The sequence below is a fragment of the Quercus robur genome, chromosome 4 (assembly GCF_932294415.1).
Source record: "Quercus robur chromosome 4, dhQueRobu3.1, whole genome shotgun sequence".
Classification (NCBI taxonomy): domain Eukaryota; kingdom Viridiplantae; phylum Streptophyta; class Magnoliopsida; order Fagales; family Fagaceae; genus Quercus; species Quercus robur.
Window position 1 is genome coordinate 57,690,188 of NC_065537.1, and position 19,044 is coordinate 57,709,231.

Sequence of the window (19,044 nt, forward strand, 5' to 3'; positions counted from 1 at the left end):
ACCAAAGGAACCCCAAGTGCTCTGTGCTCTGAAGCCTCCCCAACATTTAACTCATCCTTCCTTAATTGCTTTGCCACAAAATACCTAGACCGGACTGTATATCTGCCTCTTTTTGCAAAAGACCATACAAACACATCCTGAACAACCCGCCTACTTAAAGGAACTTGGAGTATCGCTTCCGCATCAAATTGGTGAAACATGGCCATAATTCTTTCTCTATCCCACTGATGAGTCTGCCAATCAACTAAATTAGAGACTCTCCATTCCCAAATTTCCTCCTCTGGTTGAAACAATATTTTTTTTGTTGGATGGTTTGGTAGCCAGCAATCTTTAAGCACACGAATTGAAGCCCCATTTCCTACTCTCCAAAAACACCCTTTCTTCAATATTGGTTGAGCCGCTAACAAACTTTTCCATACGTAAGAACTATTTTGGCAATCCGTAGCTTCAAGAAAATCACACCGCGGAAAATATTTGGCTTTAAAACAACTGTACAACAAAGAGCCTTTATCCTGTAACAACCTCCAACCCTGTTTTGCTAACATAGCTAAATTAAATGATTTTAAATCTCTGAAGCCCATTCCGCCCTCTTTCTTTGATAGCGTTAAAAAACTCCAATTTTTCTAGTGTATTTTCCTTTCCTCCCCAACATGGCCCCACCAAAATCTAGCACACATAGAGTCCAACTCATCACATAATTTCCCCGGCAACTGAAATACCCCCATGGTATACGTGGGAATGGATTGAGCCATTACTTTTATAAGAACTTCCTTGCCAGCCTTAGAAAGCAATTTCCCTTTCCATCCCTGCAATTTCCTCCAAACCCTCTCCTTCAGAAAAGCAAAAGTCTCATATTTTCTTCGTCCTATCAAAGTAGGCAGCCCCTAATAATTATCAAACCTCGCCACTTCCTTAACCTGTAATTTGTCAATTATCCATGTTTTCTGCTCCACAGACACATTACTATTGAAATAAGCAGAAGACTTCTCAAGATTTATACATTGGCCCGAGGCTTCAGCATACAACTGTAGGGTATCAGACACCACCTGCACTTCATCTTTATTAGCTTGACAAAAAATCAAAGAATCATCAGCAAAGAGCAAATTAGAGATAGACGGCACATTTCGACATAAAGCCACCCCATGTAGTCACCCTTCAAGCTATTTTCTAGTAAGAAGTGAAGTAAAACCTTCAGCATATATCAGAAACAGATAAGGGGATAGCGGATCTCCTTGACGAATACCCCTAGAAAGAGTGATATTCCCATAAGCTTTCCCATTTATTCGGACAGAAAAGGAGGGTGTAGAGACACAACTCATGACCCTGTCAACCCAAATCTCCGAAAACCCCAATTTAAGCATCATGCCTTTAAGGAAACCCCACTCCACCCTATCATAGGCCTTACTTACATCCAGTTTAAGAGCTAAAGCCTTCTTCTTTCCCTTCTTTCAAATATGCATGGCATGCAATGTCTCATAGGCAACTAGCATATTATCAGTGATAAGGCATCCAGGTACGAAAGCACTCTGAGTAGGGAAAATTAACTGTGGCAAAATCAGTTTCAACTTGTTCGCCAAAACCTTAGAAATAATCATATGGTTCATATTATTTTCCTTAATATTGTTAGAAAGTCACATAAAATCAATGGGTAATACACTTGACATTGGGTAAACGGTGGACCCTCTTTTCTAATGGTTGATATCCAAATGACGTGGTTTTCTTAACATTTTTTTCACAAAGAAATGGTGTGTTGTATCGTTAATAAGCATTTACCCCCTTAAAATAAGTGGGAGCTCGAGGGAATTCGAATTTAAAATTTCACTATAAAGAGATTAGTAAAACACCACCGAATTATAAAGCTCCTGATTTGTATATATTAGTTTATATATATATATATATATATATATATTTTGATACTGTATATATAGTTAATAATTAAGTCATGATTAGTAGACGAAGGACAACTATGCTTTGTTTTGATTGTGCTATGTAGTCCCTTAAGTCAAATAAAATAAAATTGCACCTTTTTAAAAATTTTTTTATTATAAATTTTTAATTTTTACCATGCAGAAGCCTATGCCTCCAATTGGTAAGCACTAGTGCTTCCAAGCAAAACCAATCATGCATAAACCAATTGTTTGAACTCAGAATGTCCTATGCATTATCCATAGTCAGAGGACAAGAAACAAATTTTGATTTGACGCATGGATCAATCATTCCCGCATTTTTTCTATATATATATATATATATATATATATCCTCATTTTTGGTTTATTTGTCGATCTTCTTCTGGCAAAAAAATACAAGGTACCCTTAAAATTATAGGTTTTTTAAGCATTGGATTCTACAATATTAGAAGATTGGAATTCTTGATGTCTCCATTGATAGTTATATCTAATTAGAATATACTATCTTTTCAAACAAAGCAACTTAACAGTAAATAAATTTTAATTTAGGTTTGATTAAATTTCCTTAAACAAATTTTAATTAATAGGTATATTCTACTCTAAAAGGTCTCTAGTGGACTTTTTATCTATTAATACTTATTAAATGAAGGTTAAATTATAAATTACACCCCTAACTTTGACTTGTATTTAATTTGGTTCTTTAATTTTCACTCTTTTTCATTTCACTCCTTTAACTTTCATTTGTATTCCTTTCATCCAATCCATATTGGACGATATTAAACTAATAGCAAGATTGGACAATATTGATGGAATGACTAAATTGATAACATATTTAAGTTAAAGATTGAAAAAAAAAATGAAACTTAAGTGACTAATTTGAAATAAGTAAGAGTTGGGCATGTAATTTGGAGTTTAAACTTAAATTAATATGTTTTATATAATAATAATAATAATAATAAATTTCTTGATCATTACATGAGATATGGATGAGTAGATAACTAGATATGTAATTATAGTCCCTTTATATTTTTATTTTATTTGAGAAAAAAGTATAGGATGACGTAAAACTGACTCGGAAATCATGATTGCTACACATTTGATAATTGTCATACACTTAGTCTGCAATTATGCACTTTGCATCAAAAAAATTATTATATAGTCCAAAATTTTAAGAATATAAACCTTCCTAGTTTTTGAAAGTTTCAAACAATAAACAAAAAGACTTTGGAAGTTTTGAACAACAACCAAAGGCTCAGTGAGACGTTATCAAGATTAAAGACTTCTAATGGTTTCACTCGTTTTCTTGATTAAAGGTATTTGACATATCGATAACTTAAAAAGAGCCTTGATTATTTTCCTCCACACAAATTTTAAGAGATAAAGCTACTAATTAAACTTTTCTTACCTGTTATTTTGGAAGACTTTGTCTTCCCCATAAGTCCACTCCCTCCAGTAACTTATTAAAATATTACAAATGTATGTATACATATTTTGGAAGGCTCATACAGCTGCTTAACTCTTATAACAAAATTCAAGTAGAGATAGGCTATATGTTAGATGAGTTTCAATGGACGTTGCATTCAGATTTATTTATCTTTTATTTTGAGAACTCATGAAGGCTTTAGGTGTGATTAATAGTTGATTTTGGATCTTCCATGGCCATTAGCTACGGAGATGATAAGCGAATTAAATGAAAAGAACTTAAGGAGAAAGCTGCAAAGAAAATCTAACCAAAGAGTTCCTTTAGCTCCAAAGATGTTATAAGATTAAATCTGAAGAGTTTTTCTTTTGCTAAAATTTTAAGCCCTAAATATGTTTATGATTTTAATTTTCATAACGTTTTAGCTTTTTTGGTAATACTTTTCAAAAATTTCCATGTGGCAACTTATTTGACATAAAAATAATATTTTAATATCACTGTTAATTATGTCAGCATTTTTCATCTAACACTTAACAATAAGGACCATTTTGACAAAATACCAAAAATTTAGAGACCAAATTGACATATTTAAAAAATCAATAACCAAATTAACAAGTGTTTCAAATTTATAAGCTGGAGGTTGGTCATGCTCATGCGGGCCTGTCAAGCCTAGCCTGCAAAACGTAGGCTGGGTTTTTTTTTTTTTTTTTTTTGGTTTTTAAAACTTGGACCTGATAGAATTGTGGACTGAGCCATATTTGATAAAGCGAGGCCCAATCTGATATGGCCAATTAAATTGATATTAGACCTTTTCTCCAACTGCCTCTCTTTGGTAATTTGGATCATATAGATATATCAAGAATTGCTATACTTCTATACAAATTATTTTACAACCCATTAATATAGTGAGTGGTTATTAGTAAGTAAAAGGGTAATATTAATAATGGATTAAAATGAGAAACAGTTAAAATTGGCCAAATTAACAATTTATAAAAATATTGTAAAATAGTTTGTGATTGTAGCATTATCCATACTTCTAACATAAGATTTTATAAACCTATGATCAGAGGCTATTTTGCTCTTTCAGTTTAAATTATACTTAAAAAAAATTCATCCCAAATGTGAAAATTGGGTTATTTATAAGTACCAAACTACAAATCGCAGTCCCAATCCTATGCTTCCAACAACAGGGCCTTAGAGTCTTAGACCCACTTTCACATCATGTGCGCATCATAATCATATTCCTTTGAAGTTTGAAGAGACACATATGAGCTCAAGTCAAGTAAATCCACGTTTAACCTCTCCTCCCTATGACAGAGACGTGAAAAACTACCAATAGCATTGATAAAAAATGTGGGATCTAGTTAACTGGTGTCTTTAGAGTGTTTATAAATGTACCATTTTAGAAAAGTTTTAATACTACTTTATGAAAATGGTATGGTTAATGTATGCGCCAAGGGCATAAATTAGTTAATCATCTATTTTAGGAAACTTTTTATAAAAAATTGAAAAAATTACAATAAAAATTAGTAACTTTTTCATTTTTTATATATAATTTTTTAAAATAGTTTATTAATATATATCCTAAGTACATACATAAAAAGTTATTAAAAAAAATTTATTACTTTTTTCTTTTTAAAAAAATATTCTATAAAATTTCTTATATCAATGTCATTATTTTTGCGTAGTTTATTTTTCCAAAAATTTTATGGTACTTAAAAGTCTGAAAGATCAGACTTCAGAGGACAAATTAATGTCACGACACAACTCATCATCCCCTACGGACTACTGTCCTATCTTTTACCTCAATGCAGCAGATGCTTCATAAAATAATAATACAGTACTACAAATAACAACAACTTTGCCTTCGTTTTTTCCTCACATCTCTCAGTTTTATGGTAGTGTTAAGTAAACTTCAATGAGTGGTCCTAGGTGCATTATTAGATATGGGGTTTGATTATTTGAAGTCTGTGTAGAAGAGTGTCGTACATGCTAATGTTAAAAGATTTACAAGGTCTCTCACTCTCTCAGTACATTTGAAAATGATGTTACCTATCAAAATCAAACCATTATCGCCATGTTTTTTTGCTACCATATTATGAACATATTATTATCATATGATACAAATATGCATATAAGGTGAAGATTTTAATTTTCACGTCATTCACACGTTGACATGACATCAATGGTGTTAGAAATTCAGACCCAAGTCACGTGCGGACATGCATAGAGTCACATAAAGAGTTTGATTATTGGAATTTGTACAGGTTATAGGTAAATAATAAAAGAATTATTGGCACAAGTGTAGTTGAGCGAGGTTGGAAAAATCAGCCAACAAGGTTTTTTTTTTTTTGGTCTGGCTAAAATGAAAAACTTATCCTTTAACTTTTTTTAGATTTTATTTCAGTATTCTAACTTTGTTTTTGTTCATTTCAGTTATCTAAATTTCAAATTTATTCAATTAAGGCATTTTTGTTAACGCTTGTTAAAATTTAAAAAAAAAAATTTTGGAAATTTTTTTCAATCATTAATTGAATTTTTTTAATTTGAAGAAAAATTTATAAAATTGACAAATTAACCACAACATATAACAAAAGTTGATGGAAAAGCCTTAATTGAATAAATTTGAAAGTTAGATGATCGAAATGAACAAAAGCAAAGTTAGAGGATTGAAATGAAATCTGAAAAAATTTAGAAGATCAGTTTTAAATTTTAGCATTTTTTTTCTTTCCAAAATAGGCTTTCTAGAATTCATATATTCAGGTGCATATGGCTATATGTCTCCCAAGAATCATGGGCTTGCAAAGTTGTTTTAGTTCCCACGTGCCTGCTTATGCCCCCAAAATAAAGAGAAAATCTCTCTCCCGCAATAAGCTAATTTCGTTATAACATATTATAAGAGATATAATGCATATACATTATTATAAAATAAGACAAATAGATAAGACGCTAATTAGCCATTTGATACGCAATAAGTTGTTAGGAATTCTTTTAAGTTTTTACAGAATTAATTCTTATGTTTGGCTGTGAAGGTGGATGAAGTTCAGATGAATGAAAATTACAGTAAATACTTTGGTCGGAGACTAGTTTTCCGCCCAACCGCAATTTCTCTAAGAGAATGAAACCCTACATCCTAGATCACGGATCATACAACTTTGAGAGGTTGATTTTTGTTACCCTCCAAATTAAAGATTGAGGTGTAGCTTCTTCAAAAAGTTTTACCCTTGGTCGAAGGAGGTGTCCTAACTAATATAGTTCGGACGTTTTCTTTCATGGGCATCAACCGTTGGTTGAATGTTTGGAAGCCTAAAAACATGTCATCCTTGCGCTTGATGGATTTTATGTTTTTTCTTTTAAAAACGTGGATATTCTCACGAAATGAGAAATTTTTTCCCTCTCTATTTCTTTACAGCGATGATTATGATTGCAATTCAATACCCTTTGATTAAGTAAAAAAAAAAAAAATTCCTAATAAAATGCTTATATTATGTATGTATCTTTTTTAGAATAAATATTATGGTTATATTTACTTTTAAGGATCATATTTTCACTTTGATTTTTATCTCCTATTTGAAATTGATTTAATCTTTAGGCATGGCATATAAACAACTGTAAAGTGGTGGGCTGTGTTAGTAGTGTTGGGTTGCTTCCTGCTGCAACTCAATTTGGTTCGGCTTGTACGCAAACTATGCTTGGTTTGCTAGGAACGCGCTTGCAGGCAGAGCTGTTTTAGATAAGTTGTGGTAGACAGACATAATAACAAAAAAAAAAAAATATTTGGCTACTTAGCAGGAAATGACCAAATGATCTCCAAATACAATCACAATAATAATAATCACTTTTGCAAAAAAAAAAAAAAAAAAAAGAACAAAAGGGGAGCAGATAGTAATATGTATGGGTTAATCAGAAGATGAAGAAATAAGCTTAAATCTGGTCCGCAGGAGCAAAACCAGAGAGGAAAGAACGTTCTTTCTCAACACAATTAATCTCTCAGGAAAGTCCTGTCGTGGAGATTAACTACTTTGAGGGAAACGGACCTGAATGGTTGATACACAATGGCTCCTTTTGGTTTTGACAGAGAGTAGGATTTCGTGAGGGAGAGAGGGAATCAATCTACCGGTGCATGCCTACCGTTCTAACTCTCCCTTTATTTTCTTCTTGGTTGTTTTTTTTCTTTCCCTCACACTCGTTTCTTTTCTATTTCCTCATATCTCTTTTCGAATTCTTATTTCTTAGTTATGGTTCCCGCTATTGCTCCGTTTTTTGTTCACGACAAGGTTTTCTTTTTATAGTGCCTGCCGTGACCAGATTTTACTGTTTTAGCCCTTAACCTCCTTTGTCTGGTCTGGGTGTACTGGTCGACCACCACTGGTCCGTCTGTGTGCCACCCCCCATCACCAGACAAAGTAGGGTATTTTTGTTTATTTGTTTGCCGTGGCACCCTTTCCTGCTACGGTCTGAGTTCTTTCTCTCTCCCTATCCCTTATGACATGCACCTAGTGGTTCCAACTCAGTTTGCTTCTTTTGGGTAGTATGTGAGCTGCTTTTCGATTTCCCGCTCCCTTTAGGAGCTGGGCTTTATCTGATACTGGGCCTTACATTTCTTTCGACCCATTTCTTGATTACCCCCATTTCCTGTCATATTACTCTGTCACTTCTACTGTAATGACTCAATCCTGCTGGGCCTCTTTAGGCCAGTCATTTACTCTTTCCCTCAGTGGCTTGGTATGACCATTGGTTTTTTTACTTATGGGTTCCTGTGTTCCTTTTGTCTTCCTCTTTGGCATCCTTGGCCCACTTACTTTCTTTGGGCTTTCTTGGCCCTTTTACTAATTTCGCATTCTCATGGGCTTTTATTAACTTCATTGGACTTTCTTGGCCCAATTACCTTATTCTCATCCTTGGGGTTCATGGGCCTGCCATTAACCCCTTACTTTCTTTGTTTGCACTACTTTGAGCTTGCGGTGGCCCTTTCTCACTTTTCTACATTATATACTGCCCATGAGTATGCTATTTCTCTATTTCCGGGCTTCTTTAAGCCTACTTGCCTCTTCAAGGTCTATCTGTTTATTTCATGGACTTGTGATCCATTATTCTTGTCGCTTGGGCCTAATGGTTTTGCCATTTATTTGCCAATTCTTTACTGCCCTTGTCGTTGGGCTTTCTTCTTTCTACTTGGATTCTCAGAAATGACCCTCAACAACAACTAAAGAAAAATTGAACAAATTATTTTGGTTTTGTATGTATTACTGTTAGACTAATATTTTAGGACATTTGACTTAATTCATATGGTTCGTATTATTTTCCTTAATATTTGTTAGAAAGTCACATAAAATCAATGGGTAATACACTTGACATTGGGTAAATGGAGGACCCTATTTTCTAATGTTTGATATCCAAATGACGTGGTTTTCTTAATATATTTTCCACAAAGAAATGGTGTGGTACGGTGTATCATTAATTAATACGCATTTTTCCCCCTTACAATAAGCAGGAGGGAATTAGAATTTAAAATTTCTTTATAAAAAGATTTGTAAAACACCACCGTATTATAAGCTCCTGATTTGTATATATATATATTTTGATAGTGTATATATAGTTACGCTCTGTTTGTTTTGACAATAATATTTTTTTTAAAATGACTTATTTTTCAAAAGAGTAAACATTCGGTCAGGCGCTGGTGTAAAACCAGTGTTTTACGCCAGCCAATAAGAGGCTGCCACGTCATCAATTAAAATATCATTTCTCTTTCTCTCTCACTGTCTCTCTTGTCTTCTCCGTTTCATAGGTCTCTCACTTTTTTTCTTTCTCACTTGTTCTCTTCCTCTCTCCAAAGTCCAGCCTTCTCACCCATACCTTTCTTCTCTGTCAAAAATCAAATCCAATTAAAAGCTTCAAGGTCATCAGCCCCTTCCCTTCTCCCTCTCAGGAAAGCCAAAGATCTCACTACACAAACCCAAACTCAGATTTACTAAACCCATATTCAGTGTTCACCACATCCCAACCGCCTAACACCACAGATCCACCACAGAGCCCGGACCATGGCCACAGATCGACCGCAACTCCTCTAATCCGGATTTCCTCGTCTCAAGCCTGACCCGTAAGGATCTAGCCTCGCATTGTCACCGCATTGCGTATGAACTTGTTCTAGATGTTGTAATCGGCGAAAGTACATTCCAATTGCTGAGAGGGAGAAGGATGGCCTTGAAGCTTTTAATCCCAGTAGCAGTAATAGTATGAAGCACAGCCAGTGGTGGACATCTTTCACTTGCTTGTGAAAACTGACTTATTTTGATTTCCTTCACTTCGATCTTCTCTCTCTTTTCTGGGTATATCTCTACCTCTCCAAGTAACTCTTCCCCTTGATACAACACCGCTTTATACATTTCTTTTTTCTTTTTCTTTTTCTTTTTTTTTTCTTTTCTTTTTGGGACCCAAATCCGAAAATATAAAAAAGAAATTATATATATGTATATAATCAAAATCTCACTCTTTCAAATGGGTTGCTGAGATTGTTGTTGTTGTTGTTGTTGTTCATCAATTTCTTTGTAAAACCCATGATGGTGATTTCGTCTTTGAGTCAGAGGGAATGCTTTAGATTTCATCCGATTCGCTGGGAATTTTATATAAAACAAAAACCAATACAGTACAATACAATAATCTCTGGCTTTGCTGAGAGGGAGAAGGGAAGGGGCTGATGGCCTTGAAGCTTTTAATTGGATTTGATTTTAGATGGAGAAGAAAGGTATGGGTGAGAGAGGAAGAGAACAAGTGAGAAAGAAAGAAAGAAAAAAAAAAGAGAAAGACCTGTGAAACGGAGAAGACAAGAAAGACAGTAAGAGAGAAAGAGAAATGATATTTTAATTGATGACGTGGCAGCCTCCTATTGGCTGGCGTAAAACACTGGTTTTACGCCAGCGCCTGACCGAATGTTTACTCTTTTCAAAAAGTATTTTCTATAAAACTATATCATTTTCTTATATTTAGTATTAACCTTAAATGAGTTAAAAAACAATTTCCTAACTTCCTTTATTTAACTTACTGTGAGGTAGAATTGTTTTCCAAAAAAATTTAGTAGAAAACAATCTTTAAAAATAAGTCATACTTTTTATGTTAACCTAAGATAGTTTTTCTTTCGACGTATTTTTTCTAATGTTACCAAACACTAGAAAATGTGAAAAATTATCTTTATACAAGATTTTTCATTGAAACAAACAGAGCATTAGTAATTAAGTCATGATTAGTAGAAGAAGGACAACTATGCTTTATTTTGATTATGCTATGTAGTCCCTTATGTAAAAAAAAAAATAATAATAAATAAAATAGCACTTTTTTATTTTTTTATTTTTGCCATGCAAAAGCCTATGCCTCCAATTGGTAATTAAGCACTAGTGATTCCAAGCAAAACCAATCATGCATAAACCAATTGTTTGAACTCAGAATGTCCCATGCTATACATAGTCATAGGACAAGAAACAAATTGTGATTTGACGCATGGATCAATCATTCCCGCATTTTTTCTATATATATATATATATATATATATATATATTTATATAAATCATTCCCTCATTTCATTTTTGGTTTATTTGTCGATCTTCTTCTGGCAATAAAATACAAGGTACCCTTAAAATTATAGGTTTTTCATCATTGGATTCTACAATTTTTCTGTTCCTATTCCCGTGAAATTGCCCACAAGGGATCAAAATGAATGTCACCTCTGTACAAGAAGTATCTGTTACTGTGTCTGGCATCTTTTGCACGCAACAACGGTGAACAGTTTGGAAAGAAAACCATGCGCAGTTACTTTGTCTTATAGTCATACATAAAGAATTTGTTTAAGCACATGCACATGCACATGCACATGCATGCATGCTCTCTCTCTCTCTCTCTCTCATTGATTCTTTCATTTACTACTCTTACTCCATTTTCTCCTTTTCTTTTTCCTTTATTTAGCTCAATGAATATACATAAGGCCAAGGTTTGATTTCACAAGGCAAAACTTATAACTATCATATAAGTTACTATACGGTTTTGGCCGGACATATGTAAATACATATTATATATGCATGCACACAATTAACATACGTTATGTTATAAGTGCTAGTGTTGTAAGTCTTGTCTTCCTACTCTCTCTTTTCTCGTCCCCTATATCTTCTATCTATATCATCTCGAAAAAAAAAAAAAAGTGTTATGTATACAATACTTAAGAGTTAAGACCAATTTAGATTTAAAAAAAATAACACTAATGTGAATACTAAGTGGTATTTTAATGTTATACCATCTGTAAAAATATAATATTTTCATTTTATTATGTTTATTTATTAGGATTTTATATATTAATAAGCTGTGTTGTATTTTTTTTTTTCATTTTCGAAATTCTTCTTGTAATTCTCTGTAATGATTTTTACTAACTAGATAAATCTCAAGTATAACTTAAATTAATTTTTTTTAATTTATAAAATGATCAAATTATAAGAAACTTAAGTCATGTTGTAACCATTTGTGCATCAAAAACTTTAGAGTTCAACTTAAAAATAATATTAAATTATATAGTTCATTATATAATTATTTTAATTTTTATAACTTATAAATTCATTTTTATGAAATATAATAAATGATCATATAAATAATTTGATCTCTTAATCCCTTCGAAGGTAATATATATTTTTGGTTGTATTTTTATTTTCAATTAAAAAACTTTTGCTTCTTTACTTTATTTTTTTATATTTTATTTTTAATTTTATACATTTTTATTATTAAAAAAATACTGATAAATATTTTTAATTAAGTTTGACATAGCTCAACCCACTTGACACGACACAACCCACTTGACACACTTAATAAACGGGTTGTATAGGGTTGACACGAATGTGATATAATCCATTTCAACATACTTAATATTAAAAAGGAAAAGTTAATGGATGCCCTAAGGGCATTGGTTTAGGAATTATTTTTAGAAACTTTTTATGTGAAAAGAAAAAAGTAACTAACATTTTTGACAGTTATTTTATTTTATTTTATATTTTCCATAAAAATTGGTATTAAAATTTTTCTAAAATGGTCTATTAACAAATGCTCTAAAGACACCCATTAACAAGACCCATATTAAAAAGGTTGGATTGACACAAATATCATTCATTTAACTCGCTTCAAAAAAGTCATATGTTTTCCACAAAAGGCAATGGAATTTTTGTAAATATTGCCACCACCCTTTGATGAATGATTATAGGGCTGTCAATTCATGATGACATGTCATGTTCATATCATGTTGAGGACTTGAGGAAGGGGTATTTGGCTAAATGGCTCAACACGAATACGACCCTTTTAATTATTATGTTATTCTTTCAACTCTAACATGATCTCTTAATAAAGCGGGTTGAAATAGCTCAACCCACTTGACATGACACAACCCACTTGACACACTTAATAAACGGATTTTATGGGGTTAGCACGAACGTGACATGACCTATTTCAACCCGCTTAATATTAAAAGGGAAAAGTTAATGGATGTCCAAAGAGTATTGGTTTAGGAACTATTTTTAGAAACTTTTTATCCGAAAAGAAAAAAGTAACTAACATTTTTGATAGTTTTTTTTAATTTTTTTTATTTTCCATAAAAACTAGTATTAAAATTTTTCTAAAATGGTCTATTAACAAATGCCCTAAAGACACCCATTAACAAGACCCGTATTAAAAAGGTTGGATTGACACAAATATCATTCATTTAACCCGCTTAAAAAAAGCAACCCATTTCAACATGTTTGACTTTATTAATATTGTTTTAAATAAACAACAAATTTAATACAAACTTATAACATTCAAATATATACTTATTAAGCACATCAAATACTTAAAAATATCACCCAAAAGTTCAAATAAATATCAAAGCAAAAGTGAAGATTTTATTTGTTGAAAAAATGAATATTTTTTTTTTCAAGTTCTGCTTATTGTAACTTTAATTTATGTTACACTATTTAATAAATTTTTATTGAATTAGTATTTAGAAAATCCCAATGTTGGAGTTTAATTATATACTCTTTAAGTTTTTAACACATACCAAGTTGCTGGGTTCAGTAATGTAAACTTATAACCTATTTAGGGGTATTAAAGTGGTGAAACTTTGGATAAAAAAAAAATAGTAAATAGTCTATATCGAAAGTATTTAAGAGTTTAAATTAAAAAAAAAAAAACATGTATACCAAGTTTCATGCCAATCAAATGCTATATACTATTTAGTCTAAAAACTCATCTTTTATGCGCAATTTTAAATATAAAAATTAAAGTTTAAGAAGAAAACCTAATCTAATAGTGGATTTGTTAAAATTAGCATCCAATAAAAAAATATTGAATGGTGTAACTTGAATTTAACAATTTTTTCAACTCAACTTGACTTTATTGAGTTGATAAATTCCCAACCTAGCCCACATGGGTCGGGTTGTGTTGGTGGGTTGCACATACATGTTTTATGTCTTGTAAAATTAGGCTTTCATCAATTATTCTAAATTTTCAAAACTAATTCTCAAAATACAAAAATCAATCAAACTAAAAAAATAAAATAAATATATATATATGATGGGTTGGGTTGGGTCAAATGAATTGAAAAAATTATCAACCCATACCCAACTCAACCCAAGAATCAAAATAAAATTTCAAGCTAACCCAACCCACCAATTCAAGAAAACCAATTTGAAGCATTGGGTTGGGTTGATGTATACCCTAAATATTTTTTTTTTGACTTACGAAGAACTGACACAGTGAAACCTGTTATGAAAATATTACTGCAATCTATTTTGCCTTTAGCACAAATCAAAAAGAAACAGTACAAGCTAAAATCACCTAAATGAGAGAGAAATTAACCAGAGGAGTTGGTACTTGGTTCTTGTTAATAGAATTGCCACACATGTTCAACAACCGATAGGGACAATGAGGAGCAATATAGCCTTTCAGTCTAATGGGCCATTGGCAACTTTCAGTACTCAACTCATAGTGGTGGCTTCAAAAACTGTGATTTGATCTCCAATAATTTAACCTAAAAGGAGAGACAAGCGGTGGAATTTCATGCACGGGTATGTTGGGATATATTTTCTATTTTCACAAAAGTTCTGAAAACAAAAATTCAGGGCGTACACGGTACTCCACAGCCCCACGAATAGAAGGAACCATCCAAAATAATTGTCCTTTATATGAAATTGCAATCATGTCATAATTTTTAATCGTTTTTGTTTTGTTTTTCTCCAATTCAAAAACAATTTTGAAAAAAATATGTAAAGTTAAGATTTACACAATTTTGTTCCTTTTCTTACTTAGAAATGAAAAAAAAAAAAAAAAAAAAAATTCAGAACAATCTAATAGTTTTTTTGTCCTCGTATGTGAAGTTTAGTTGGGTCTGCTTGCAAATATACATCACAACATTATAAACGTTTGTGATTTTATATATGCAATGTATCTTAGACACAGTGGATTCGTGGATCTTACTCTAGCGCTTACTTTAATAAACTAGAATACAGTCACAAGCATAAGTATGAATTCATTAATAATGATGTGATACAAGAATCCAATCGATTCTCCAAATAGTAAACTATTTCTAACAAAACAAAGGAAATGAAAAAGAAAAGAGGGGTTGTTTCTTTTAGGACTTTAAAAATTTAGAGTAGTGTTTGTTACACTCGACTTGTTACACATATATTGTTATATATGCACATATTTTTTAGATTAATATCATGAGTTGAAAATAGAATCTCAAAATAGAAATCATGTTTTCAACTCATGATTTCAATTCAAAAAATATATGTGTAATACTGTACATATTAGAGTGTGTAACGATTTTTATTCAAAAATTTGAACTAAGTCTAAACCTTTTTAAAACATTCTTTGAAATGTATTTTTCAAAGAATAAAAAAAAAAAAAAAAAAAATCTTTGAAATGTTCTCTTTCTTCCCCTAGGATTTGAAACTTCTACTATATAGCTAGGTCTAGGTTCAAATTAAACTAGATTCCCATGATTACCATATATTCCTGAACGCCTGCTGGTCCAGCAAAATCTTCAATATGCTCTTAATGCTTGTTAGACTATTTTTAGTATTTTTTTTCCCTAACTATTGTCATGTCAAGTGATTAAAAAAAAAACCTTTAATTAATATTATAAATGCCAAGACTGATACTGCAAATTGCCTTAAGGGCTAAACAACTAAAATTAAATTGGTTATCACTTAGCAACTTCATGATCACCAGTTTCCTAAAAGTTGGAGTTGGTCATTGGACCAACTGATTCAATCATCATTATTTTGATAACAAAATGATTGTGAAATGTTAATTTTTTTTTAATAAAAAAAAATGAAGAAAATGTTACACCAACATCTTCCATAACAATTCTTTTCATAATGCAATTATCTTATCATTATTTATTATTGCAATTTCAGATCTATCAACTAATTATTGAATTAAAATTTTTGCTAACATGAATGATGAATGTCAAGGACTCTTTAGGACCTCACAAATTTATTAATTCAACTTGTCAAGGACCTGACAAATTGAATTAATAAACTTCGTAAAAATCCTTTATTAAAATATTAGAGCAAGAAAATTCTAAAGGATCATCCCAACATCCAAAACTATGGTTTTATTTATATAAATGAAATAAAAAGCCAATGATTACTTGGTTTGGATCTTTTGCAAACTGTAAGGGAGAGTCTCAAATCTTGAATTTGAGGCTAGAATATAATAAAAGGAAGGGAAGGGTTAACCCCAACTGTATGTTTTCCAAGAACTGAGAAAAGAAATGAAGAAAACAAATTCTTATTACCAACCAACCTTATTGTGTTCTTGACGATTAAGAAAATGAAAATGATAATGAAACATATATATATCGATAAGGATAAAAGAGATTGATCACAAAAGATAAGCCGACGGTTTATAGGTGACGGGATCTACTGAGCCGTCAGCTCCCATTTAATGACTGACGACGGACGAGAGTTGTAGGGAGAGGCACTAGAGGCATCCAAAGGCTGATGGGATCATAAAGCTGAAGGGATCCTGAAGTTGACGGGATGAAGACTGAAGGCATAATGTAAGCTGACGACACTAGTCAAAGAATGCTTGTTAACCACGTTTGCGTGTATAAGGAAATGACTTGCCCTCCACATTTTGAGAAACCTAAGAGGGATTCCTATATGGAAAGGATCCCACAAAATATGCCCAAGAAGACTCCTATAAGGAAAAGACTTCTACTCCAAGGAAAATGGGTCAACCCCTACTACTATAAAAACCCAAGCACCCTCACGAATCAATGTACGCATAATTTACCCTCTCTAGCACTCTAGAGTTGTGAGAATAGTTCTGACTTGACCTTCGGAGGGTATTTGGCTGGCACCACACCGGTGCTCTCTGCTAGGTTCTTTATTTTTTTTGTGCAGGTGCTGTTTGGAGTGCGCGAGGACTGTGTGGCTTACTGGTGATATTTTCGACATCATTAGTTGGCACCGTCTATGGGAACGTGTAGTGTAAAGTCATATTATTGCTTCCCGGACAAAAGTTGCATGGTGCTCACTTGCTCAATGGCAACCGCTAACGACATTCAAGAAGAGGAACCACCCACGACCGCCCTCGAGAAGCAAGTTAAAACTCTTGCCGCAGCCATGGAACACCTCACCAGGCAAAATCGCGACTTGGAAGAACAGCTGCACTAGAAAAACACAGCACCGGACAACAAAGGAGCAGATCAAGAAGGAACCAGCGCTGACAGAAGGAATTAAGAGGGACCCCAGGCCAGTAACGCCCCAAGCAGACCAGAGTGTCAGAACGTGAGCCTCCTTTCCCTCGCAGATACGGCTCCGCCACCTATTATCGTAGAGATGCAGGCGATGAAGGAACAAATGGAAGTTATGATGAACGCTCTCAAGGGACGAGTGTCCAGCGATCTTGATGACCTCGTTAACCGAACTGACTCACCGTTCACTGCACCTGTCAACTCTTTCCCTCTGCCAAGTAAGTTCCGCATGCCGCAGATAGATAGTTATGACGGAGTCAGAGACCCTCTAGACCACCTAGAGACCTTTAAAACCCTGATGCACCTTTAAGGAGTAGTAGATGCGATCATGTGTAGGGCCTTCCCTACGACGCTGAAGGGTGCGGCAAGAATTTGGTTTAGCCGGCTGACACCCAACTCCATCAGCACCTTCAAGGAGCTAAGCGCTCAATTTACTGCACACTTCAACGGAGGACATCGGTACAAAAAGTCTACGGCTTGCTTGATGAGTATCAAGCAGCGAGAGGAGGAAACGTTGAGGGCCTACATATCCCGCTTCAATAAGGAGGCACTCTCGATCGACGAAGCCGACGATAAGATACTTGTCGCAGCATTCATGAATGGGCTGAAGAAGGGTAAGTTTTTGTTCTCCCTGTATAAAAACGACTTAAAGACCATGTCGGAAGTGCTTTACAGGGCCACAAAGTATATGAATGCTGAAGACACGTTGTTAGCCCGAGAAGAGAGGCCTAAGAAAAGAGAAAGGCAGGAAGACACCCGGCAGGACCAAGGCCGAAAGAAAGCAAGGACGGGAGACCGAAGGGATGAGAGGCGCCCTAAGCCCCTGGGGGAAAGATTCACAAGCTTCACTCCGTTGACCACCTCGATAGATCAAGTCCTAATGCAAATCAAGGACGAGGAGGCTCTGACGTTCCCTGGAAAGTTGAAGAGTGATCCCAACAAACGTTCTAGGGATAAGTATTGCTGCTTCCACCGTAACCATGGTCACGATACGGCCGATTGCTATGACCTAAAGTAGCAGATCGAGGCCCTTATCAAACAAGGAAAACTGCAGCAGTTCGTTAGCAAGGAGAAAATAGATCCACCCCCACAAGACCAACACCCCCGACGGGATAATGAGCGGCCGAGACCCCCGATAGGGAACATAAGGATGATCGTAGGAGGAACGGCTGCCGCCGGGTCATTCAAAAAGGCTCGCAAAACCTACCTTCGGATGGTACAAAATGTTCAGCTGATGGGAGCCGTGCCAAAGATAGCGCGAAGAGAAGGCCCCATTATCAAGTTCTTAGAAGAGGATGTGCGACGCCTTCACCATTCACATGACGATGCGCTCGTCGTCAGCTTATGGGTAGAAGACTACAACATGCACCGGGTGTTGGTCGACAACGGCAGTTCAGCAGATATTCTATACTACCCAGCGTTCTAGCAGATAAGGATCGACAGGGAGCGATTGATTTCGACAAATGCCCCGCTTGTGGGTTTTGGAGGGAGTTGAGTATTCCCCCTGGGCGCGGTCACATTGTCCGTAGTGGTAGGCGATTACCCCCAGCAGATAACCAAGGACGTAACATTTTTAGTGGTCGATTGCTCGTCTGCCTACAACGCCATCCTCGGACGACCCACGCTCAATTCGTGGAAGGCGGTAACTTCCACTTACCACCTGATGATTAAGTTTCCTACCGACTACGGAGTAGAGGAGCTGCGCGGAAGTCAGATGGCCGCGCGTGAATGCTACGTGGCTATGATGGAGATGGAGGATCAGGTCTAGGCCTTGAATATAGAAGAGCACCGGACGGTGACGGAGCCAGTAGAGAAGCTAGAAGAGATACTCCTTGACAGTTCTGATCCTGGCCGAACAACCAAAATCGGAACACTTGCTAACCCTGCAATCCATCAAGAGCTCATAACCTTTCTTAGAGGCAATCGAGACGTATTCGCCTGAAGCCATG

The 19,044-nt window shown here is 34.3% G+C and overlaps 1 protein-coding gene across 1 annotated transcript; it reads left to right on the forward strand.

The window, feature by feature from the left end:
- The first annotated feature begins 17,423 nt into the window (after positions 1-17,423).
- Positions 17,424-18,113, forward strand: LOC126722239 (uncharacterized). The gene has a single exon (XM_050425400.1). It carries the CDS (start codon positions 17,424-17,426, stop codon positions 18,111-18,113), a length of 690 nt encoding a protein of 229 aa, XP_050281357.1.
- Positions 18,114-19,044: the final 931 nt, after the last annotated feature.

Coding starts and splice junctions, on each gene's coding strand:
- LOC126722239 (XM_050425400.1), top strand. CDS start 17,424: ATGTGTAGGGCCTTCCCTACGACGCTGAAGGGTGCGGCAAGAATTTGG.